The sequence below is a fragment of the Pan paniscus genome, chromosome 14, assembly GCF_029289425.2.
Source record: "Pan paniscus chromosome 14, NHGRI_mPanPan1-v2.0_pri, whole genome shotgun sequence".
In the NCBI taxonomy this organism is placed as follows: domain Eukaryota; kingdom Metazoa; phylum Chordata; class Mammalia; order Primates; family Hominidae; genus Pan; species Pan paniscus.
In genome coordinates, this window is record NC_073263.2 from 25,809,484 (window position 1) to 25,835,840 (window position 26,357).

The following is a 26,357-nucleotide window of genomic DNA, read 5'->3' on the forward strand; positions in this document are numbered from 1 at the left end:
TGAAACGTGGGATGATGTTCTCAACGACAGATGAATCTGGCTTCCTGGGAAATCATCTCCTAATACAGATATGCCAGCTCTCTGATTTCCAGTGTTGCACAGGACTGAATGAGAGACCCCAAGTGAGCTACCTACTACTGCAAAGTGAATTAACACCCTGGCTTTCATGTAAAGTGCTGTTTCTAGTTTCTCCTCCCCTGACCACAGATTATTCCAATGGAGAGATGCAGGAAGATTAAAAGTTCATTAGATGTTCTTGTCTGGGAGTAATATACATGAAAAATGCCTCAGACTGAGCTTGTCAACTCTGGCCCTTAATGCAGCATCTTCAGATGCCTCATTCATCTCTTTCCTGGATTCATCTTTATAATACAGATTCTGTTATATCTTTTAGGGGCAACCCTTCTCCTCCATTCATGAGACAGAAGGATGTATTTGCCTATGGAAATTAGGGTAATCAGACATATGATAGAACAAAGTTGTAAAATTAGAAAAATATCTTTAGGAGGAATTAAATTAGACTGAAAACTTTGCAAGGCATTTCTACTTCTCCAGAATGCAGCATAGCAGGAAAAGCAGGAGCTTTGGAGGCAAATAGCCATGTGATTGACTCCCTAAACTCTGCCAATTACTCAGTTAGGTAGCAAAAATACTTCAAGGAGAGCTTCAGAGGTTTAAATTATGAATTCATGTTAAATATTGAAAGGAAAATAACCTCGTAAGAGTGATAAGTAAGGGTCATAATGCTGGCTGAAACTAAAAAAATCTAGGAAAGGAGAAAACAGGGTAAAAAGCTGTAACTATGTGAGAGGGCGGCTGGAAGCTGGCAATCTAGAAATAGAAGTTTGCCAGACAGCCACACTATAAAGAACAAGCTCTACGGACCTGACATGGAACATAATATTCAAATGAAGAATTTCTAACTATTTGTTCTTCTCTATATTGGAACCACAAAGGGTATAATCATTGCTAAATAGAAGCTATAAATAGATTAATGGGCCTTTGTATTTGTCATCAGCCTTGTTTATTGGGAAATGAATGAAAATATTAAAGAATATCCTTTTTTATTCCCAACTGGGTTATCAATTTATGAAATTCATTAAGCTGTACTGCTGCCTTCAGGGAATTTTCCATACAAAACACAATCTACTTCTGTTTCAAATGCCTATATGGGATTTCTTTCCATGCTAGTAACATTATCATGTCTTGCAAAGGACTAAGTCAAAGAATCAATATGCCTTTATTTTTTCTGTATCCTTACTTTTTTCATTCCCCTCTTCCTTTGTCCTCCTAATTTTCCTATTGCATCAGGCCCAGGGAGGTAGAACTTCCCGAGGAATATCCCATATAAGAAATAAACGGGCCAGGCATGGTGGCTCATGCCTATAATCCCAGCACTTTGGGAGGCCAAGGTGGGCAGATCATGAGGTGAGGAGTTCCAGACCAGCCTGGCCAACATGGTGAAACCCTGTCTCTACTAAAAATACAGAAAATTCGCCGGGCGTGGTGGTGCATGTCTGTAATCCCTGCTACTCCGGAGGCTGAGGCAGGAGAATTGCTTGAACCTGTGAGGCGGAGGTTGCAGTGAGCCGAGATAGTGCCACTGCACTCAAGCCTGGGCAACAGAGTGAGACTCTGTCTCAATAAAAATAAAAATAAAAATAAAAATGCTGGATTTAGTCTCTCCTCATACTGGGGGCAAATTTTAACACTAAAATAAGTGAGATGTATGAATTAAGCTATGTTCAAGATGTTTAAATTGGCATACCTTGTAACTAATTTGTGCTACCTCTCCCTCCTCCACCTAGGTGATTCTCTCTTCCACCTCTTCATACTGAACTAGAGACCAAACAACGTCTTTTTTTAAAAACCAACATTTTTACACCCTTCTCTTTCCTTTCAGTTTCATTGCCACCATTCTAGGGTAGATAAGTGATGACAACTGGTAATAAAAATAATGATGTCTTTTATCACAATAGTTCTCTTATTGGTTTCTTTGCTTCCCATCTCTCTCCATTCCATTGTGTTCTATATGCTGTAGTAGACCCATCCTCCTGGGCCATGAAAAATGATCCTACCCTATGCCACTAAAATCAAGAGACATCTAACATCTCTATAAGGTAAGATAAAAAGTCCTTAGTTTGCTATGAAAAGCCTTCAAATCTGATTGAAATCAACCTTCCCAGTCTTAGATCCTCAAACTGACCTACATAAATAATTTACTCCAAACAAAGTCACAACTTTTATGAAAACCTTTTACTCCATGCGTTAAATGCACTCCTTAACATTCCTGGGCATGCATCTAACCTAATGAATTGAACATAGTCACCAGTCAGAAAGGAAAATTAAATGTGGAGATATTTCTAAATCTCACAGAATCTGGCCTAAGTACTGTTCTTGTGATTTTGCCCAAACAGTATCACCCCAAGAAAATCCTGTCATATATTAATAAGCAAATATGAAAGTAAGAATAATAATTCACTTTATCAATTGATTTTCAGTTTCTAAGAGCAAATATGTCTTTTCCATGAAGCCAGGGACTTTTGTCTGTCGTCTGGGAAATACTCTATCCCATAACACTGCCTGGCATCTAGTATGAAATATTAGTGGGGGGTGAATAAACCACACTGAAACAACAGAAAAACATAGTTCACATACAGTCTTTGTTTTAATGTTTATTGGTAGAAACAGATCTTCAATGTGTACTTTGTGTTTATATAAACTCTACATTCTCTTAAAGGTTTTCGTTTTGTTTTCACTGGAGATTTTTAGCCTCCAAGTGAACTTAACATATTGCCTATGCATCTGATTCTTTATAGACTTTTAGATTTTAAAACTAAATTTGAGAAACCATGCATACTGTATACCTTATTTAATAATCCAAAGAATTGTTTGCACTTTCAAAAAAGTTACAAAAAGGCTGAACACAAGTTAAATAACCTATATGATGTAAATTTTCCATTTCTGAATACTTTTTCAGTATTATATATTGCTTGCTGTCTAATAAGTTAGATTGTCAGAGACGCTTCAGTAAATTATCTCTACTTTAAAATTATATCTGAATCCCCTTTCTCTGAGATGAACTTGCCAATATTAAACATTGTGCCATATGCAGTATTAGCCCAAAAGCTTAAATAAGAACCTAACTTGTAGACTGAATATTTTAACCTTAAAATTATATACCTATATATACACCTATGGTATGCTGCATATTAAATTTAACATTTCAAGTAACATATATATAGCAAACATTCAGCCAAATACTCTTTCATGAAAAGATACTGTCCTTAAAATAAAAAGTTAATGAAAAGCTTATTTAGACACAAATGTCTAGATATAAGTACTAAGCCTATGAAACTTGAAGCTAAAGTCTGCTGTACTATTAAGAAAAAGAAGATTGATTCTTAACCTACTGAATTGTGCAGATACAAAAGTGCTTAGCATGACAAAATTACCAAAATAAAAACATTTTAGAGGTTATTTGGTTCTAGCAATATTAACTATTCTGTATTTCTGGATAATTTAACATTTGTATTTTAAATTTTATATAAATTTCTTTTTAACAAGTTTAAAAAAGCACACAAAAAATAGTTCAAACTATATATAATCTGTTATTTTTCATCCTGGTTAGCTAATCACAAATAACTCAGCAAAACAATGCTTGAACATTCAGTTCTACTAAAAAACAGTATTTGAGTAGATCCCATCACCTTACCCATTGTTTGCTATGTTGGACCCTAAAACAGGCTGCCGACAGATCGGACAAGTGCAATTCTCTGAGAGCCATCGGTCAATACAATGAATGTGAAATTCATGCATGCAAGGTAATTGCCTGAGCTTGTTTCCAGTTACATAGTCACTAATACAAACACTACAGATTTTACCTAGTTCACTATCAATACTGTTATGCTCATAGTGCCGGGTGGAAAGATTGTCAATCTGCTCTTTGGTTAAACCACGTATTCGATCATCATCATCACTTTCATTTAGTAAAAAAAAGTGAGCAAGGCGAAGAATGGGTAGTGTTCCAGTTTCAACTAAATTGTTTGGATTTCGCAACTGCCTGCCACCCCTACTGTCACTGTTTCGAGTATGAGGCTGGGTGGTCTCGTTTTCACCATGCATTTCAGTGCTGTCTCCTTGGGCCTGCCTGTCTTGAGAGGAACCTTCCCTGTGCTGGCTCCTGTTGTTATCTGTACCTAAGTTACTCAGTTCTGAGTGCATGTCTGGTAAATGCTGGCCATTTCTCTGAAGTTCTGACTCAGAATCGGCCTCCATTAGAGAACTCAGTTCTCCAAACCCAGTCATGATCTGCCTTAAAATTGACCGAAGAGCCACTGATGATGGCTCAACAAGCTCATTCTCAGAAATCCTACGAAGAGGAACTGTTATGGTACTAACATAGGTTCGAATACCTGACCGCTCTAAACGAGAAATGGTTCGGCGAAAGCCCCCACTATTGCTTTCAATAGTGACTGTATTTTCTGCTAGCCCTACTCTGGATCGAGTTCTATTTGCAATACTATCCCGATCTCTATTTTCTCCAGGACGGATCCTTCTCACTTGAAGGTCCAGTGTGATTGTTGGATGTCGTCGTACAGCAGTTGAGGATCTGCTGGATTCTTCTCCTTCTTCTACTGTTATTCTTGACACAAGCCTTGAATTAGAGAATGGGGTATATGCAGTACCTCTGCGTTCTCGTTCTCTATCTTGCTCTAAAAAGACTCGAGTTCTACCTCTCCTCCTAACAGATCTTCTAGTGGTTTGCTGTACTGATCTACTTTCCCTTTGGGAATTATGATAAACAGTGCCACTCTGTCTCTGAATTGGTGAACGGCTTCGACTATTGGAAGTAGATCGTAATCTTATTGGCTCTAATCTTTGGTTTGTATTCCTCACTGTAACATTACTTCTAGCCCCATTTTCCCAAACATGTGCTGCTCCAAACCGTTGCCCCTCCCTTTGCCTGAGTTCACTACCACCTGATTGGTTTGTGTGACTACTGAAATTAGTGCGTGAAGCGTTAGCTCGAGGAATGCCAGCTGCTCCCCCAATTCCATTTCTTAACCTTCCCAATGTTGAGAAAGATCCTTCAGCTGGATTTTGCCCCCTTGAAGCAAGCCTAGTCCTTGGAATGTTGGAACTACTACCATTGAAATTCACTGAGGTTTGGCTTCTTGTTCGCCTAGCCACAGGACTAGTTGACCTTTGTTGCCTATTTGCAGTATGATCTCTGTTACTATCTGAAAGTGGAATGTCTGTATAATCTTCTCCATGAATTTCAAATCCTCTATTTTCATGATTTACGTGGATTTCCAAACTAAACCGAAACTCTCCATTGTTCGGGTTTGTTCGACTCACAGCTCTCCAAGTTTGGTTCCCATTTTGTCCACTTCGAGTTGCATTTCCTGTGCGCCGAAAGGTGTTCAACCATTCTAGAAGAGAATCTTCATGTGAACTTTCTCTAGGGACTTCTGAGTCTAGAAAGCAAAGCAAATCAACTTAAGATCAATTCCTAAGACACACCTTACAGCTTTATTGAAAACTTGTAAGAAAAACAAAGTTTGTAATAAATTAAAGAACATCTGTGGATTTTAATGAATGAAAGATGGCAAAAAGACAACTTTCTAAAAGAAAAGTATGTCTACTATAAGCATATTATAAAAATTAAATTACTATTTACATAGTTACAAAGCTTTAAATACTATTTATGCAACGCTATGGAGAAATCCTCATTCTTACTTTCTATCTGCCCATTACTAGCAAAATACTAAGGCAAATGAGAAACATATCCACTACCAAAAGTTTACATTTAAATTGCTTTATCAATATAGTAATATCAATAAAATACAAAGACAAACTTTATGTAAAATTTGTCCTGTATTTGTGGAATCTTTCTGGAAAAGCCAACTCAGTCATTTTTGCAACTAGGTATTTCTGTAATCTTAGAAATTTTTCCTATTTCTCAGGTGCTGCCAAAAATGTATACATCAAGAAATGTGAGTTTCTGAATATAACATTAAAACCACATTACTGTATTTGTCTTTGTGTGAAGCTGAGAAACCAGGCAAGTTACTTAAGGTCTCTATGGCTGATCCTTGTCTATAAACTGGAGATAATAATAGAATCAATCTCATAGGGTTATCCTGAGGATAAAATAAGACGCTATATATAACATAATTAGCATAATATCTGGCACATAAAAAGCCACCCCATAAATGTTAGCTGTTATACATAATAAAATACATTTTCTATTCATTTAGAACGTAAGCTCCAGGAAAACAAAGATTTTTGTAGTTTTAGTCACTGTTACATCTCCAGCCTCTACAGCAGTATCTAGTATAAATCAGACTTTCAATTAATATTGCTCAATTAATCAATTTAGAAATGTGTTACCCATAAACTTCTTTGACTAAGATACTGCCACTGTGCCAAGCTTAAATTTTCCATTTATAACCAGTAGACATTATATAAAGTACAAAACTTAATAAAAAGCATCAACACATTAACTACACAAACTTCAACTTCAAAGTTTGTTCTACTCAAAAATAGCTATTATAGGCCGGGCGCGGTGGCTCACACCTGTAATCCCAGCACTTTGGGAGGCCAAGGCAGGCAGATCATGAAGTCAGGAGTTCGAGACCAGCCTGACTGACATGGTAAAAACCCGTCTCTCCTAAAAATACAAAGAAATTAGCCAGGCATGGTGGCGTGCGCCTGTAATCCCAGCTACTCAGGAGGCTGAGGCAGGAGAATTGCTTGAACCCGGGAGGCAGAGGTTGCAGTGAGCCAAGATTGTGCCACTGTACTACAGCCTGGGTGACAGAGCAGGACTCTGTCTCAAAAAATAAATAAATAAATAAATAAATAAATAAATAAAATAGCTATTATATGACATCATTCTGATTTCATTTCATTCCTGCAATCTCTCTCGTAAGACTTTTTTAAATGCTGAAGTTGAAGCTATTAATCAGCTGTTGATGCCAATAAAATAAACAGCAACTGAGCCATATTCCAGAGATGATGAGCTATTTTATATTTGATGAGTACATTTTCCACTGAAACATATTCAAAAGATCAGTATTAATTATTGCATCTATATAGTACAACTTACATATCTAAACACAAATAATAAAATGTGTTAATGTCCACTTCCCATTTGTTTGGAAAAAGAATGAGTAAAAGGCAGGTGAACATGAATTATTTTAAATGCTACTTCCTTCTTTGATTAACATTTGATTAAGTGTAGTGATGATGGTGCATGTGAAAGAGTTTGCCAAGTACCTACTCAAAGCTACCCTACTCTTCTTCCATTGTAAAAGCATCGGAAATTGGCTCGTGGACAGCCTGGCAGTTAGGTGTGACCATGAGACTAAGTTCTCATGAATGGAATGGGAGAGTAAGCGATACATCCTACTCTCAGGCTAGTGCGTGGACCTCCTTCCTACCAGCTAGAACCTAGATATGGTTGCGACTTACCTTGATCATACAAATGGTACCCTGGAGCAGTGATGCCCCATAAATCTTTCTGAAGTAATGAGTATGTTCTGTATTTGTGCTGTCCAATACAGAAGCCACTAGCCAAATGTGACTATTAAGCACCTGAATGTGGCTAGTATGAATGAGCTAAATTTTAAATTTTATTTGATTTTAATTAATTTCCATTTAAATAGTCACATGTGGCTAGCAGCTACTGTACTGAACAGCACAGTTGTAGAATCATTCTGTTAGCTGAGTGGGTTCCAAGAGGATTTCCTTCCCTGGACTGTTAACATAAGTAAGAAACTTCTAGCTTATTGAGCCATTGCATTTTGGGGTTTTTACATAGACTTCATGGTAACTAATACAATGATTTTGATATAATATGTGAAACTACTAATAAATACCTCTGAGGAGGGAAGTAGAACTGGTTAAGAGGAACACAAAAGTGGCTTTTCCTTTTAACTCTACATACTTCATTTAGTTTGAAGTTCTTTTACAGTACTTTCCTTATAAGAACTTTTTATATGTAAACCATCAAACAGAACAAAGAAACAAAAACAGGTTTCCTAACTCAGTCTTTCTACACGGTTCTGTATATAAATTTTTAGAAGCTAAGTAATATCACTTTAGAAAAAGTAATGTGTACATTCCAAGATTAAAAAGAAGCATGCTGGGAATTAACTTAATTGTATATTATTACATAAAGCTCTCTGAAGGCAATCTGTGTGTTTAAGACATCTTTGCATTCATTCCTCTGTCCTATACTGCTTAACCATACTGCTTTACTACTCATATATATATTATCTGAATGAGTATCACATTAAAACTGGAAAAAATTGAAGACAAACATACTATACAAGGTCTAAGAATTTCATTTCTGCAAGTGCTCCAATCAAGCCTGCTCCTTATGGAAAGGACTCCATAGTACCTCTGTAATAGGTTCCATCTCTCAAGTCAGGCTGAGATGCTAGTTGTTCCTTGACGCCATCTAACCGCTGTTGCAGTTCTTCTGATGTTATTTCTCCTAAAACAATGAAAAACTGCTCATTTAAGAATTCTGAATTAAGTTTTATGAGACCTCATGAAGGGTAAGACTAATCTTTAGTAACCTATAGAAGACAAATGTCTTATTACTTTCATATGTTCTGTAAATTGAAGACAGTTAAAAATATTCAACTGGTACAAATGTGCATCAATTCGGTTGTGCTTCATTTATTAATCTTTTATTAAAAATTATTAAAATAAGATTTAATTTGAATAGTTGGTAAAGTGCTGCCAGTTGATACACTTAGGAATCTATAAGCTGCAACTGTGGATTTTTGTCAGTTAAAAAGAAATTAAGGGAGCATTTATAGAGAAAACTTCAAATATTTACTTGAATTTTATCCCAAATACTTCATTATATGGGTCATCAATATACAAACACACAATATATAAACATACAAATTTCCATTAGTTCATTTGTAAAAACTTTATGGAACACATTGGGCTTTGGGGGGAGCTATTAATTCAGCTGAATAAATAAATTATAATACCCCAAATGAGTTCAAATTGGGTTTTAAGTCATATTTTATTTGTATAAAAATTACAAATAGGACCATATATGTAAATACTTAACACCATTATGTACATTAACCTGTTTCTTAGTTTGGCATTTGTATAATAGTGCTCCATGTCCCCTATTTTCACCTTATAAAATACAGAAGCCAGTGATTTTCTACTTTATTATACTAAAAAGTTCTTAAACTCACAAAAACAATATACTATATTTTCATAAAGAGAAGCAGGGAAAAAGAATACCAATTCTCCTTATCTTGAAATCCTTCCATCTAAATGAGGAAAAAAGGGTGTTTCCTCTTTTACCCATCTCTTACCAGGGGTGCCTAAAAGATTATGGTCTCTCATAAGCCGATAATCTTCATCATTGAGTTCATTAATAAACTGATAATAGGCCTCTTCTCTGTGGAGACGCTCTTGCTGCCATCTTCTCTCATTTTCATGATGATTATGGTCTTGAGGTAAGGTTTCTTCACTGCCACCATCTGATCTCGATCTAGACTGATTCATCCTGAGATTCCTGGCTTTCTGTTCAAACAATATAAACAGCATTCAAGGTGTTAAGTCATGGACCACATTTGGCTTTGTATTTTTAACTTGCAGTTTTTCTTAATTTTTAAATGTTGTCCCCTACCCAAATACTGTATTTGCCAAATCTTGCAGTGAGAAGCTTACATATAAAATGAAAAACAGCTTCTAGGAAATACAACACAATTGGCACTTACTTCTTTGCCTAAAGCCATTAAGTCAGACTGGATTTGGGTTTACCACACAATGCTCATGCCTGAATACCATAGTGATTATCTCATTTTTGACCATGTTGACGATCTGGAAAAGTTGATCCAGAAGTCCTCATTTATGTTTCAGTATCTGGGTACTTCACATTAATTACAAATTTTAGGCTTGAATTATGCACATTCTTCACTTAATGAGCAAAGGGATACTGGGATGATATAATTTACATTTGTTTTCAGTAAGGTATTCTTTCCAAAATAAGGCTCATGAATGTAATATTATCCCCCACTGCACTTTGTTGAGGTGAAAATCATTTAGCCTAATTAATATCTACTGAACAGACTGGAAGGTGGTCTCTTATTAAAGCTTACCAGGAAGACTTTGAAACCCAACAGGAAACAAGATATCATGTATGGCTCAAGGATTGTGAAAGTGCATCAGAGCACTTTGTATCACCCCATATCAAACCTCATCCTTAAGCCTGGAATGGTTAGTCCCAGGAGTTTCAGAATGCCAGTGAAACTTCCTGACTTTGCCTAAGAAACCACTATTTTTGGATTATATTTAAGTGTCACTCCTGAGAAGCTCACTTTTAAATTACATGGAAATCAAGAGAGAAAGATGTTTGTTTCATAAATATTTTAGAATTTCTTAAATACATCTATTCAGTAAGTCACACTAAAGCAATGGTTCTCAAACTCACTTAAGGGTATTTTTAAAAATCTAGATGCCCAAATCTCATCCCCAATCCTTGATTAGAGTTTTCCAGGGTAGGACCAGGTCTGCTGTTAAGAGCTAATTTGGGTGTTCTGCAGATGAAATAAACTATTCCTCGACAATTTCTGGCATGTCACTAAAGGGTATGAGTAATACAGCACCTGACTCAGTAGAGGCTGGAGGCTCAAATGGCTAGGCTACCAGTGAAGCAACTGTGCAACTCTGCCTCTTGAAATACACTAGGTATTTAATAAGCAAGCTGCTTTAAATATAAGGTGAAATTAGCCCACAAGTCTAAAATACTGTTGGAGTAAGCAACTATTCAATTTCACCTGTAACACTAAATTACAAATTCAAGGATTTTTTTCACTGTGGTTATTTTATTATGTCATTTTGAACAAATGACCTAGTAACATTATCCACTCAAATATGAACTAACACTACTAAAAACTCAAGATTTCTATCTTCAGATTAAGACCATAATTAGCAAAGAGCATATTTCGTAGGTACAGCAATAATAGGATTTTTGTAATAAATAATTTTACAAGTTGAAGCCTATCATAAAATCAAGTTACCCTAATATTATTTAAAACTTGAGCTTCTCCTTAAAGGTAATTTTCTTATACAATTAATCACAATGAAAACAAAGCGAATACCTTATTTTCCTTTCAACACGCTTTTAACATATGCCATGGTATCCATCCTTCAATTGTTTGTGCCTTTTTTGAGAGCTGCCCATCTGAAGCAATAAAAGAGAGTTGAATAATTCAATAAACTGTTTCTTTAAAGGCCAGGAACGGGTGGTAGTCTCCCCACTCTGCTGCAAAGCCAAAGCAAATTCTCCAGTGGATTTTGTTAGACACATCTAGAAAATTAGATCCCCATACAATTAGGTCACGAAAACCTCCCGCAAGGCCCCTACCTTCCGCAACAAACTTAGGCCTTTCGTCCTACACTGTCACTGTTCCTGGGTTTACGCCTCCTCTCTCAAAGGCCTTCCTTCCTATCCCGTTCCCATTCGGACGTTACCAGGGTTAGGCGTCTCCGGCTTACTTCTAAACCTTGACTTTCTTGCCACCCCCGCCCTCCGTCCCGCTACTGGTTTCTTTCCCGGCCGTTGCGACGGAAGCTCGCGCCGGGGGGCGATCCCCACTACGATAAATAAAGTGGGCTCAAGAGGCCCAACCAACCTCTTCCCAACCGAGCCTCAATTAACGCTTCCCTTAGAGACCTAGATTCTCACAAGGAAGCAGGTGATAGACGGTGCATCCCAACCAATCACCAGCCAGCGGAGCGCAAAAAGAAGGCAGTTAACCAATCGGAGAAGAGATGGGTGGCTCGAAGGATGGCCTGCTTTCCCCGGCGTCTCCAGGAAGTAGTGGTGGGACCCAGATCTTTCCCTCGAGCCCACCTCTCCAGGTCTTGAGCCTTCGCCCTCCTCTCCGGAAAACGTGTGCTGTGGGCGGCCGTTCTCTCGGGTGCTGGAGGCTGTGGTTGGGAGGCGGGATAGGCTTGCCGCCGCGCCTCCGGAGCCCGCTGTGCCCTCGAATTGGCCACTGAGGAGAGAAGCCGGAAGCCCGTGCTGCAGCGTGGGGTCGTCCAGCTGGAGGGGATACTCGGGAGGAAGAACGGCAGATCCCAGCCCTTCTTTCCCGACAGCCACGCCGCCCACTTGGCGGAGGGGAGTCGCTCCGCAGCCGGCCCGGAGCTCGCCCGTGCGACTGAAAACTGCGTCCGTCGGGAGCTAGGGTGCCTGGCGTCCCGCGTTCCGCCCTCTTGCGCCGCCCTTACAGTGCCTTCTCCTCGAGGCCAAATGCCCGGCCGCTCAGCGCTCGTGGCAGCCGCGTAGTCGCAGAGACACAGTCTGCTTTCCAGGCTTGGGAAGTCCCAGCACTTAACTCTGCGCGTCGGTGTCGCTTGTTTGCCAGCCAGACTATAAAGTGCACCCAACGGTGTATGCGTCTCTTTACTTCCGGGTGTAACGTACTACCCAGCCAGGCCCTTTCCCTTGCTGTGCGTTGGAACCTGGAAATTACAAACCCTAATAAATTCTGAAGTCTGTCTGTCTATCTATCTCTATTTGAGACAAGGTCTCATCCTGTCGCCCAGGCTGGAGCGATCGTAGCTCACTGCAGCCTCCAGCGATCCTCCCTCCTCATCCCAGTAGCTGGAACTACAGGCGCTTGCCACTAATTTCACATTTTTTCTTTTGTAGAGACGGGGGTCTCGCTATGTTGCCCAGGCTGGTTTCGTACTCGGCCTCAAGCAATCCTCTCACCTCAGCAAAATGGGATTACAGGCATGAGGCACCGCACCCCACTATATTTTGTGTTTTTTCACCTTCCCGCTAGGAAAGCAGTTTGAAACTCCCAACATTCCTCTCTCTGATTTTATTTCTGAGATGTGAGGCTTACTAAACTTACCTCACCATTAGTTAAGATGCTGAGTAGGTCTCTGTCTAACCTGGTATAGTCCCCTTTCCTGACATCCCTACCATCTGATGACTTCATCACTGGAGAGTGCTCACAATGCCGTTACTTGTTATTCTTCCGTTTGTTCTTTCATTTCTGCATTAACTTTTGAGGAACTACCATATCCCCATTATTATGCTGGGCACCTGGATAACACGCTACATTCAGTCCTTAGCATCAATGAGCTACCAGTGTAGTAAGGATCTATGGACAAGTGTTTAAAATAAGCATATGGATATGGATACTAAAATGGAAATATATAAAACAGCCTAGAAAGCCCTTCCAGATCTTTCTGCTGCTTACATTTACAGGCTGTTGTCTTGGCACTCCGAAACTGCTTGAAGTTCCGCCACAAGATATGGGAACTCCTAAGCAACCCCCAACTCCACTTTTACCTAATTTCCTCTGTCTCCCAAAACTCAGCTCAGTTCTCATCTTTAAGGAATTTTTCCTAATACCTCTGAAGTAACACCCTTACCTCACCCTCCAGCCCGATATTTACACATAAAACTAAGCAAATGTCCCTTTTGGGGGCTCCCATACTCCCTCTATATATAACCCTATTTTAGCATGTATTCATGTATTTAACAAATACTGAGTGTGACTATGTATTAGGTGCTGGTGATGACAGCCGTGAATCAGACAGTCATGTCCTCATAGAATGAAGTCCTTGCCCTCTTTTCCCATGGAAAAAGAGCCATTGAGCAAATACTTAAAATGATTTTCTGTTTTTAGGTCTTTACTACCTAGAGTCTGAACTCCTTGAGTGTGATCAAATGGTCTAGTTCATTTTTGTAATCCCAGAACTTAGCACAGCACTTGGCAGAACATTCTCCTCAGCTTACTGCATAGATGAGCAGAGAAAAGTGCAATCTTTTGGCAAACGGGATTAATGCACATAGTACAACGACTTCAGATATTGTGAACACACATCATAGAAAATAACAAGTAGAAATCATTTTTAATATCTGTGAATTTTGGAGAGTGCAATCAAATGCAATAATCCAAGTGCAAATACTTTTTACATGTTGAGTGGAAAAGACATGTGTCTCTTCCTATTTTTCCTATTTCCTATTATATACCCTAAGAATAAAAAAAAACTATTATAAAAATGTCTAAATAAAAATCCAATCAAGTGATTTACCAGGTAGGAAGCTGCAGGTTTTTGTGAGTAGAGAGTCAGGTAATGTATGTAACTTGAATCCAACACCTTGCTTCAGTTTTTGTAGTCCAAGACAAAATGACTACAAAGAGGGGCTTAGATACAACAGCTGGAACAGACAGATGAATCATTCTGGATATCTACTCCAGGTCTCAGAACCTGCCAAGGTCTCTGGTCTGATTAATTTCTGTTTATTGGATTGGTACCTGGCCTTTGTAATGTGTATGCCTCATGTAACTCCTGGACTTTTTACAATTAGGAATACAAAGGTGTAAAATAATTAAAACCATAACATTAAAAGGATTCTCTGTATATCTGGTAAATTATGTACTTGTCATGTTTAAAAGATTTTGGCTTCATAAAACGACAGCCTTAATTACAATTTAAAACAAAATGGAGCACTCGATTTCAAGTTTTAAGTTTAAGTTGAAATCTTACTAAGTTTATGGATGGCATCAGAGCAGCAAAGAGAAATATAGGCTCCCCATATTGTTTTATTATTAGTTTAAAAATTATTATATAAGATTTAAAGATGAAATTACATGTAACATTTGAAGTACTTGTGAATGAGATAAAATATTAAATTTATAAATACAGTTTAAAATGTTGGTTTGAAGATAATTAAATATGTATATGAATGAGATTGAAAGTTAGTGAAGGGCTAATTCCAAATGACTGTTAAGATTTACTATACTTGACCAGGCACAGCTGCTCACACCTGTAATCCCAGCACTTTGGGAGGCCAAGGCGGGCAGATCACGAGGTCAAGAGATTGAGACCATCCTGGCCAACACGGTGAAACCCCATCTCTACTAAAAATACAAAAATTAGCTGGGCGTGGTGGCGCACACCTGTAGTCCCAGCTACTTGGGAGGCTGAGGCAGGAGAATCGCTTGAACTTGGGAGGTGGAGGTTGCAGTGAGCTGAGATCGTGCCACTGCACTCCAGCCTGGTAACAGAGCGAGACTCCATCTCAAAAAAAAAACAAAAACAGAAAGATTTACTATGCTTACCACTAGAATAATAAGAGCTGTAAACCAAACGTAAAAACCTAAGTTGTAACTAGGACATTGAATTTGGAACTAATAAGTTGAATATTAACTGTTTAAGACAAAGATTTTTTAAATAATATGTTCTTTATTTCCTTATAGCTCTTTTAACAGCCTTATTGAGATATAATTCACATACCATAAAATTTGCCCATTTAAGGTATATAATCCAGTGGTTTTTAGTATAATCAGACTTGCGCAGCATTCACCACAATCTAATTGTAAAACATGTTCATCTCCCCAAAGGAAACCCTATACCTATTAACAATTACTCTCATTCCTACTCCACCCTATTCCCAGCCCCTGGCAATTACTAATGTACTTTCTGTCTCTGGATTTGCCTATTCTGAGCATTTCAAACAAATGGTATTCTACGTCATGTGGTCTTTTGTGTCTGGTTTCTTTCACTTAGCATAATGTTTTCAAGGGTCATCATGTTGTAGCATGTCTCAGTATTTCATTCCTCAAGAGAAACTTCGGAATAGTCCTTTTCTGCATATAAAAACAACCCTCAAGGATACTCCTGATAACCAGGGTCTTAATTAGGCCAGAGATGGTCTTGGATCAGGTTATCTAGAAACGAAGCCTGAGACAAGGATTGTTATTGAAGTGTTTTATTAGGACGGTGCACTCTGGAGAAGGGGATAGAGGAAGCAGGATTGGCCAGGAGGACAAGGAAACAAGAATGAGCCTCCACTGATCCCGTGAAATTCACCACCAAGTGGCCTTGTTGGCCAGCTCTTTGTACGTACATGCCTGTCCCTCATTGGGTGAGATCTTCAGGGGCAGGATTGCAGCAGAACCTCATGCGTGAGGTGGCTCCTGTTTTAGCCAAGGGAAATTCTCTAGAGAAGAAGGCAGCTGAAATTGTTATCCAACACTCCCAGCAGCTGGAGTACAGATGCATGAGCTTATAGAGTGGATTTGGGCAGGAAACAAAAAACGTTCACTATGGTCCACGCTTTGTATTGCTGAGATCTTTTGCTTCTCATGTGAAATTTCTCCATCTGAGCAGTTTCTAATCCCAATTTCTGGGAAATTTTTAAAAGACAAGGGTATTGGGACAAACTACAGCCCCTGTTGCCGCAGCTGGTTCCAAGGCCATAACTGATACTCATTATCTCCCTCCTGCACTACCCTTTCTAGATTCCCCTCCACCTCAGCTAGCACTTCTGCTGGTGCAGGTGGCTTGACTGATGGAATGAACCAGGCACTCATCCCTGAGGGGTTTCAGACCCTGATTATCATGCTTTTACCAGGCTATGGTGGCTGTACTTATTCATTTACAGTTACAACTAGGCACAGGAATACCAAGAAATGCCCCCATTGGATCTCCTGAGTACCCAGTGCATTCCTCTCTGGTCTAATTATGTAGCAGCAGCCTCCACCTTGTTCTGATGGTTTGCTTGCAGGTCTTCCAACATTAAGAGCCCACAGTGATCAGAGAGCAGCCATAGCTTTCAGTTTAGTGGGACTCTTACTGTGTCGTATGATGAAAGCATCCCACCTCTGAGTATAGGACCTGATTATCCCTTGATCACTGGATCCATGTATTCTATCTACTGTGGACACAGCACCATATACCAGCCATTGGTTTAAGGTGTATATTTTTATTATCCTGAAGGATAATGCTCCAACCTCACAAGGGGTTATTTCCAAGGTGGAATTTCAGCTATGCCTTCCATAGGCCATTGCTCCACTCTATCAATTTGATAGCTTCCAAGTGGTATGGTATGTGGTATGACCAGTGGATCCTCTGGTCAGGTGCCCAACACTGTATCTTCTTGCTGGAAAGTGAGACCCTTGGTCTGAGGCAGTGTTATGTGAGATCCTGTGTCAGACTGTCTGACATTCTGTAAGTCCTTCAGTAGTGGTACTGGCTGAAGCACTGCAGGCAGGAAAAGCAAACCTGTACTGGGAATTTATGTCAAACCCAGTCATGATGAAATGGGACTCTTTCCAGGCTGGAAGGACCCAGTGTAATCAACTTGCCACCCGGTAGCTGTTTGGCATTCTTGAGCACTCAGTGTTGGTCTCTGCTGCAAACAGGTCAGACATTCGATAGCAGAAGTAGTTTTATCAGCTTTGGAGAGAGTCCAAGCTGTTGGGCCCATGCATAGCCTCCACCTCTGCTACATGGCTACTCCCTCTATGGGCCCCTTGTGCGAGAACTGGGGTGGCCACAGACAGAGGCTGCCTGATATCTGCTGGCCTAGACATCCTGTCTACACAGTTGGTTGATGCCTCTTCTGCAGTGGAAACTTTCTAATGGGCATTATGTACTAAAAGGTCCTTACACTATGTGCCCCCTCCCATAAGTGTATTTACCTGCCTATTCTCCAGCCTTTCCCAATCTTCCTTCTTCCAGGCCCTTGACCAACAAGCGAAGCTAACATTTGTCATTGTCCATAAGTATATGGGCAACATACTTCTATGTCCAAAGTCGATGACTAAATGCACTGCTTGAAGCTCTGCCAAATGTTATGCTTTCCCTTTCATCTCTTTCAGAACCACCCCTGAGTGGGGCAGCAGTGCTGCAGCAGGTATTTCCAGCTTGCATCCATACCCAGCTGACCATCTAAGATCCAAGCTTGGATTTTTTTCTTTCGTTGTCAACTGTTCATGGGGAACTCCCCTGCGGCCATAGCTATGAGCTTAGGGAGAGGCGTTGGTACAACAGTAGCAGGTGACATGGGGGTCTCAGCCACCTATTTGTGCAGCTCACTCATGCTCTCTGGATTTGCTTGGATCTAATTGCAGACCTACTGGATTCCTTACAGGGGATTGCTGCTGCACCCAGCTGACCTTATGACACAGAGAGTCTGACAGAATCCAACTTATGATCACTCTGTGTCTCATGGTCACTTAGTGTCCCATGGTCAGATGCTCCATTTCTACCAGGGCCCAGTATCATGACAGAGCTGTTTTTCAAATGGAGTATAGTTCTCTGCAGCAGATGGCATGGCCTTGCTCCAGGATCCTGGGGTCTGTGCTGTGACTCGCCTATTGGGGCTTGCCAGAAGTACCACGTGGCATCTTTCTTTACAACAGACACCTCTAGTACCATGGGATCTGCTGGCTCACAGAGTCCAAGTGACAGGTCTGCTTGTACCAAAGAATGTACCTACTATACAGCCCTTTATCACCCTGAGCTTCACTAACAGCTAGCAGATTTCCAAGTCACCTGATAAATATATTGCCAAGTACAGTGAATATGCTGCCTTCAAAACCCAGAGGCCTACCAAGTATTCTGCTTTTCTTCTTGGTGGTAGGAATTCAGGCTACAAGAACTTGTCTTGCACTTTGGAGGGGATGTTCCAGCTTACCCCAGACCACTGGATCTTTAAAAACTTCACTGATGAGGCAGGCCTCTGAATCTTGTTAGCCTCTATCCTCTACCTTGTAGAGAACATATTTCTTCCCCCCCCCCCATTTAAATCATTCTTTTTATTTGAGTCAATATGTCCAAAAAATTTTTTAACATTCAATTATCATGAAGAAATACTAAGGAGATACTTTGCACCCTTTTTTGGGACTAAGCCTCTGAAGTCCGTGTGTCTACAACACTCATGAAACATGACAAGGACCTGCTGCTTCTCAAGCGCCCAACACCACACATGGCCACCACGGTACATGACTGGGTTCAGTGTCCGGCTGCCCTGCAGAAAGGCTGGGGCCTCTGGCCCAAAGCTTGTGACCCCTCATCTTTTCCACTGTGGTGCCTCTGGCCAGGCTTTACCCTACCCAGGGAACGACTCTACCCCACCTCTGTGAGCCCAGTGCTATCTGTCCAGACCCAGGGCCAAGGGCCCCCTCCTAGGGCCCTTCCCTGAGACTCATGGGAAACAGCCCAGCCCCCCTCAAAGCAGGGGGACAGGAGGAGTTGCTATGTACCCACGGGCGCCCATCCCTCCGGAAGCTCTCAGGGAGGTGGCCAGCAGGGATTCACCCTCCCCTCCCCACCAGCACCTAGCAGGGGGCCACATGTCCAGCAGTCACATGTTTCAAGGGTCTTGGAGGCAGGCCCAGGCTCCCTGGGGTTGGGCGGAGGCAGAGGAGGTATCTGGGTTGGACTACATGTTGATTTTGGTCCGAGACACATAGTTGCCGACGGTGCCTTGCCCCTGCATGGGGACCCCCTGCGAGGTGGGTCCTGTGTGGCTGTAGCCGGGCCCTGTGATGCTCATGGAGGTTGTGGGCAGCCTGCTCTGCTGCATGGACACGTGGCTCAGATCTGGCCCTGCATGAGGGAGGAGGGCAGCAGGCTTGTGCTGATGGCACCACTCAGGCTGCCCTGAAAGTGCAGGGATCTGATGCCCAGGTTCATGTTCTGCCTGAGCTGAGCGGGCAGCAGGGACTGCATGTGGAGAACATATTTCTTACCAAGGCATATGGAGTACTTGCCATTTCTTGCTTCTAATATCTAATTAACATGGTGTCATAAATATTGGAGACCAGTGCGATGTTCTGCAGGATGCCCAGGTTGTCCAAGTCCCTTTGGACTATATTATATGACAGAAAGCAGGATAATTAACATTGCCCTGGCAAATGAATATCACGTCCATACCACGTGGATAAAAACTGCTTCTGATCTTTCTTCCTGGTGGATATAGAAAAGAACACATTTACAGATGGATAGCGATTAGGATAGTGCAAAAGTAAAAGTAATGGCAAAAACTGCAATTACTTTTGCACCAGCCTAATACATACATGTACCAAGGCTGTAGTAATATGTTCTAGTAAAGATACCAGATCTTACAAACCAGCTGCAATGGGGCCACGTACACTGTGATCTAACCAGTGTTTCTGAGGTCAGACTGGCTAATTAAATAGGGTTATGATAAAGAGCACCATCTCTGCATTCTTGAAGTCTTTGAGGATGGCGCTTATGTCTGCCATTCTCCGGGCCTGCAATACTCTTCTTGGTGGGAGAGGGTCTGTCTCAAGGATTACTATTGGAGTTCCTACTAAAATAGCTCTAGTTCCACAGCTCAAGGAACCAATGTGAAGATTCTGCCGAGTGCTAGGTATTTCCATTCTCCGTGAAGGAACCAGAGAAATAGCCACTGGTGGAATCCACAGACTCAGTGAATCTGTTTTAGATGGACCTGGGCCAGACCTTCAGTTATCACCTGACTCTCAGTCAGTCTTTCCTCATAATAATGCAGCCTCTCTTTCAGTCAATTGGTTCCGAGTCTGAGAAATGGCTCAGGTCTGGAAACTGGACAAGAGATCATGACTTTCCACTGGGGTGCCTGACCTCAGCCTCCTGCTAACCTATTATTAATTGCAGGTTATCTTCTATTTATATGCCTTTAGCACTATTTTTTTCTGTTGCACTATTCTCCTACCCATCTTTCTTGTTCCTAGGAACACTATATTCGATTAGTCCTCTCCATAGGCCCCCAAAGGTTAGTCCCCCGGCTGACATCCTGACCTGGCTGCCCATTACAGTAATTAAGTGGTTTTAATGGTTAAGTGCTTCTGATGGCTAAGTGGTGTCACCTGGCCTCTGCTATTCTGGAACGCTCTAATCTCCTTTGCTACCAGGAAGTCTAGCTCTGTAACAGCAATGCTTATCATCAGCCTCAGCTGCAGAGGGCAGCTTCGCAATGATGCCAGTATCCCTTTCACCACTGAGTTTCTTCCTCCATTAGTTTCCTTGGAACCTCCCGAGGAAAGTAATCACTGGTAGACTTCCTGGTGTTAGACGGTAGATCTGTTTCAGCATGCCCACTTCCCTGAGCCTTTTGACCTCTTCCTCCACAGCCTGCCGTGGCAGTTCTGGCCTCTCCACTTCATTTAACGTAGGCCGCTTTTCCCCCAAGCTTCCAAGAGTCATCCAGCAGCATAACAGAACAATCCCTGAGGCAATTTCCAGGGAATTATTATTATTATTATTATTATCATTATTATTTACCCTCATGTTCTCTGTGATGGTAACTTTCCAGGGAATGAAATCCTGTCTTGTGGGCCCCATACCCCATACAAATTCTCCCTTCCCCTGCTTGATATCCTATGCCCCTTGGTCCAGCACCTCGTAGTCCCCTCCCAGGCATTCTCCCTCTTTTGCTGGTATACATTATCCATGTCCAGTAACACTTTGGCTTGTAGCCCCTTTCCACTCAGCACAGCAAGCATTACCCCAATTGAGTCATGATGAAGCGTGACCCCAGTTTTGGTCTGGTGTCCAAAAGTGAAAGTGGAAGGAGGGAAAACATTGTCATATAAGGGTCCGTTTCATTCGAAACTTCTGCATAGCAAGGAAAGGAGGGCATTCTCTTTTAGCAATGGGAGCGGATCACTTCTGCAGGCACATTGGTTTGGTGGACTCTGGGGGTCAAATGCTGCATCTATCTACCCAGCAATGAGATATAGCCTTATTGCACAGTTCAGAGTCCCACCCTACCCTTGCAGGGCTCTGCCTTTAATGAAGGAGATCTGCTTTGACTGAACATTAAGCCTTCACTGTAGTTCTTTGTTACAGAAAAATGTTGGGCTGTCCTGCAGCTGCAGGTGATGAGAGTCTCTTGCAATGCTGTCTAGCAGGCCCTCTGTCTCTCACATTGCACTTTTCATTCATGATTAGCTGACCTGAGCCTGTCATTTCCTCTCTTAAGCACATAATCGGTGACCAGCAGCAGCCATCCAATTCTACGGTCCCTTCAATTACTATTTTCCAATATCTCCACAATGCCAGGGACATAGCACCAGCCACCGCATTCCCTTTCACCCACATCATATTCCAGCCCACCACAGGTGAAAGGCAGCCTGTGCAGGTAGGCTGGGAACTGATGATACTCCACCAAGGTCCTAATGATCCATTGTCTAGTAGATGATCCAACTCCAGAAGTCCATCCTGCTTCCTGGAACTCCTCTGGCACTAACTATCTTAGTTGGGACTATCTGGAAACAGGGCCTGAGTCAGTGATTTATGATGAAGTACTCTTCAGGAGAGACTTTTCAGTAGGGAGGGAGGAAGAACAGGGAAGGGGAAAGAGCTGAACAAGAATTTGCCAAAGACTAGCCTGAGCTTAGGCCTTTTATTTGGAAAAACCTACCCAATCTCCCTTTGCCTGGCTAACTCTTTTAGGAGTCATAGCTCTTATAGCTCCTTTTGGACAAGATTCACTGACCTCATCGGCCTCGGCTAGGTTTTCTGTCTATGTGATCTTACAGTAACCTGCAGTAACCTGTGTCTTTCATTTATTAGATGGTATTATAATTTCCTTTCTACTTTCTACTTGTTTAAGGAAAGGAATTTTCCAAAATACATACAGTACTCCCCTCTCTAAGGATCTCAGTATGCCTTAGGATGAGGGGAGGGATAGGAAAGGATACATATGTACCCACACATACATACACAAATATACACTTTTAACTTCCCAGGTGATTATATTTGCAGCCCTACCCTAAACCTTTTAATATTTACTAGCCCAGTGGTTTTCAATGTTGGCTACATCTTAGGATCCTCTAAGGAGCTGTTAAAACTACTGATGCATGGGCCTGATTCCCAAAACATGCGGAGTTGATTGGTCAGGTATGGGGCCTGGGCATCAGTGATTTTTACATTTTTATTTATTTTTTGAAATGGGGTTTTGCTTTTGTTGCCCAGGCTGGGGTGCAATGGTGTGATCTTGGCTCACTGCAACCTCCACCTCCCAGGTTCAAGCGATTCTCCTGCCTCAGCCTCCCAAGTAGCTGGGATTACAGGCGCCTGCCACCATACCCGGTTAATTTTTGTATTTTTAGTAGAGATGGGGTTTCATCATGTCGCCCAGGCTGGTCTCAAACTCTTGACCTCAGGTGATCCACCCACCTTGGCCTCTCAAAGTGCTGGGATTACAGGCATAAGCCACTGTGCCCGGCCATCAGTGACTTTTTTTAAAAAAAGCTCCCAGATTATTCTAATATGCAGTTGAGATTGAGAACTACTGGACAAGACTATGATGTCCATGGTGGTAGATTTTTTGTCCTACTCCTCTAGATATTTCCAGGGCCTGCCTCAGTATTTGTAGTAGGCAGATAATAAATATGGAATAAATGAATAAGTGATTGCAAAAGGTAGAGAGATAAGTGCATTTTTCCCTCATGATGTCATAAGCTGACATTTAATATTAAGTCATATTTATAAATACAATTGACCTGAGCTAATTTTTCACTTTAGTGATCACAAACATCCCTGGGAGTATGACCCACAGGGAACACTCCCGTGGTCTCAAATAGCTTCAGGTAAGATCCCAGACACTCCTCAACTTTCCTGGCTTTCAGCTTTCAAAAGTAATTATCTCTGCCTTGTGTACATTAAATGGAGGTCAAAAGTTACCAAACTAGGAGCCGGGCAGTGTGGCTCATGCCTGTAATCCCAGCACTTTGGGAGGCCGAGGTGGGCGCATCACCTGAGGCTAGGAGTTCAAGACCAGCCTGGCCAACATGGTGAAACCCTGTCTCTACTAAAAATACAAAAAAATAGCCATAGCCAGGCATGGTTGTGGGTGCCTGTAATCCCAGCTACTTGGGAAACTGAGGCAGGAGAATTGCTTGAACTCGGTAGGCAGAGGTTGCAGTGAGCTGAGATTGTGCCACTGCACTCCAGCCTGGGTGACAAAAACAAAACTCCGTCTCAAAAAAAAAAAAAAAAAGTTACCAAACCAGGACTAGGAGCAGTGGCTCACAGCTGTAATCCCAGTACTTTGGGAGGCTGAGGTGAGAGGATTACTTCAGCCCAGAAGTTCAAGACCAGCCTGGGCAACATAGTGAGACCCTATCTCTATTTATTTAAAAAAAAAAAAAGTTACCAAACTAGTTTTAGCTTCTCTTTTGGTGCACAAGCCCTGCAGAGCTGGCCATGCTACCTCCCGAGGCAGTGTGGGGCCACAGTGCAGAACTTCTGTGGTGTCCCCACCTGTATGCGGAAGAGCACATGGTCCAACTTGGTCTTCTTCAGGTTCCCACAGGATCCATCCAGATGCGCAAAGTAGGTGGAGAAATGTCGGAGAGCAGACCTATTAGATAAAACATCTAATTAATTAAATACACATTCTCAATTAGGTGCCAACCACTTCTGAGTCCTCTACCATCTGTAGAGCTAGTCCTAATAGAAAATCTTTGAGATAATGCAATCCCAGCAATATTTGATCTTTTTTTTGAGACAGAGTGTTGCTCTGTCACTGAGGCTGGAATGCAGTGGCATGATCTTGGCTTACTGCAACCTCCACCTCCCGGGTTCAAGCGATTCTCCTGCCTCAGCCTCCTGAATAGCTTGGATTACAGGAGCATGCCACCAGGCCCAGCTAATTTTTGTATTTTTAGTAGAGACAGGGTCAGGCTGGTCTCGAACTCCTGACCTCATGGTCCACCTGCCTCAGCCTCCCAAAGTGCTGGGATAACAGGCGTGAGCCACTGTGCCTGGCCCAGTATTTGATCTTACCACTCATTTGAACAATCCACATAGTAGACACAGAAAATGAATAAAAGAATTGAGGAAAGATGAAATTAGAACACTGAAACGGAAAAAAGTTGATGAAACTTCTGAACAGGAATGAAAACATAAAGAAACCAACAACAGCAGAGTTCAGAACCCCAGGGCAGAAGAAGCCAGCCAAGGGAAGGATGTGGACATTTTGCCTCTAACCCCTAAAGAGAAAGAAAATAAAGAACACCTAAAATCTCCATTTGAAATGTTGATTTTGTTGGAAAAACAAAATATACCTCTGGATAGATGTGAGACTGATGAAATGCCAGAAGGTCTCTTTACTCCCGGTAACATCGAAGTACTGCTGGAGTACGGATAAATTCTGGTGAAGAGGATTTTGTTTGTTTGTTTATTTGAGACGGAGTCTCGCTCTGTTGCCCAGGCTGGAGTGCAATGGCCCGATCTCGGCTCACTGCAAGCTCCGCCTCCCGGGTTCACGCCATTCTCCTGCCTCAGCCTCCCGAGTAGCTGGGACTACAGGCACCCGCCACCACGCCCGACTAATTTTGTTTTCGTATTTTTAGTAGAGACGGGGTTTCACCATGTTAGCCAGGATGGTCTCGATCTCTTGACCTCATGATCTGCCCGCCTCAGCCTCCCAAAGTGCTGGGATTACAGGCGTGAGCCACAGTGCCTGGCCAAGGTGAAGAGGTCTTGAGAAAGTGTTTTGAGACGACAGCCACGAGCACTTTTTTTTCTGAAATACAACCGAATCAGATGCTAGAGTCTGTGAGATTCTAGAGGCTGCTAGAGATCTGTGGAAGCTGCATTTGGGAAGAAACCCTCAGGGCCTTGAGAGACTCACACTTCTTTTCCATTATCACTGACATAGCCGGGGAAGATCACCTACAGTGTTGGTGAGGTTTGTTGATGAATCTCATGACCTGGGAGTGGAATCTGTGGGCTTCCCACCTTATGAGGCAGATGCAGAAATTTTGGCTGCGAAATTTCACACTGAAAGTTACAAGTGGGCACTAAATATGGAATATTGTTATGGGCAGATTTATGCTATGTCTGGTGGATTTTCTTCTAAAATGGAAGTTGTTTGCTTCTAGACTTTTGAAGAAAACCCCTCAAGCTATCTACATACTCTGCTCTTCCTGTGCCTTAAGTATGTGGTTGGCAAAATCAGTGCCTGTTATGGGAGCAATTGAGGAACAAATGCTATAACTTTTCCTATAACAATTGTTATAGGAAAAGTTGAGGAAGTTTGTTCTTTTTTCCATTGTTGGCTGCAACTGCTTTTAGAATTTGGCAATGTAATTTCTGTTCTTTTTCAGAACAGTGAAGAAAAGGGTAAAGGACTGAAGGAAATTTGCCATTCTCAGTGGACAGGCAGGCATGATGCTTTTGAATTGTAGTGGACCCCCTGTAAGCACTTGTTTTAGATAGTATAAATAGTGACCCAAATACTAGATGGAATAACTGTATAGCTGGCCAAGCATTTGTACTCTGTAGTATAGTAGCAGATTTTGATTTCACTGTTATCATTATTGTTCTTTAAAGTCTCCTATCTTTTACAAGAGCCTCTGGGGAAAATTTCTGGGGGCAAACCTCTGATTTCTTCTTTGCAGCTAACAGCTTGACTGCTGTACTGCCTGCACTCAATGAAATGATGGAAAATATTGAAGTTCATCATGAGTTTTGGTTTGAGGAAGCCACAAATTTGGCAACCAAACTTGATATTCAAATGAAACTCCCTGGGAAAT

At 41.6% G+C, this 26,357-nt stretch overlaps 1 protein-coding gene and 1 pseudogene across 10 annotated transcripts; one reads left to right on the forward strand and one right to left on the reverse strand.

The window, feature by feature from the left end:
* Positions 1-2,662: 2,662 nt before the first annotated feature.
* On the reverse strand, positions 2,663-13,007 carry RNF6 (ring finger protein 6). 10 transcript variants are annotated; one of them, XM_055096570.2, is made up of 6 exons: positions 12,915-13,007; positions 11,903-12,516; positions 11,148-11,230; positions 9,357-9,567; positions 8,411-8,506; positions 2,663-5,480 (listed from the first exon to the last, which is right to left on the reverse strand). In XM_055096570.2, exons 4-6 carry the CDS (start codon positions 9,547-9,549, stop codon positions 3,712-3,714), a joined length of 2,058 nt encoding a protein of 685 aa, XP_054952545.2. In that variant the 5' UTR covers positions 9,550-9,567; positions 11,148-11,230; positions 11,903-12,516; positions 12,915-13,007; the 3' UTR covers positions 2,663-3,711. The 10 variants fall into 10 exon arrangements, with proteins under 10 accessions (XP_054952545.2, XP_054952546.2, XP_054952547.2 ...); XM_055096571.2 differs by having other exon boundaries at positions 11,735-12,516; positions 12,915-13,000; XM_055096572.2 differs by having other exon boundaries at positions 12,920-12,983.
* Positions 13,008-23,887: 10,880 nt separating this feature from the next.
* Positions 23,888-26,152, forward strand: LOC100992312 (52 kDa repressor of the inhibitor of the protein kinase-like; annotated as a pseudogene).
* The last annotated feature ends 205 nt before the right edge of the window (positions 26,153-26,357 follow it).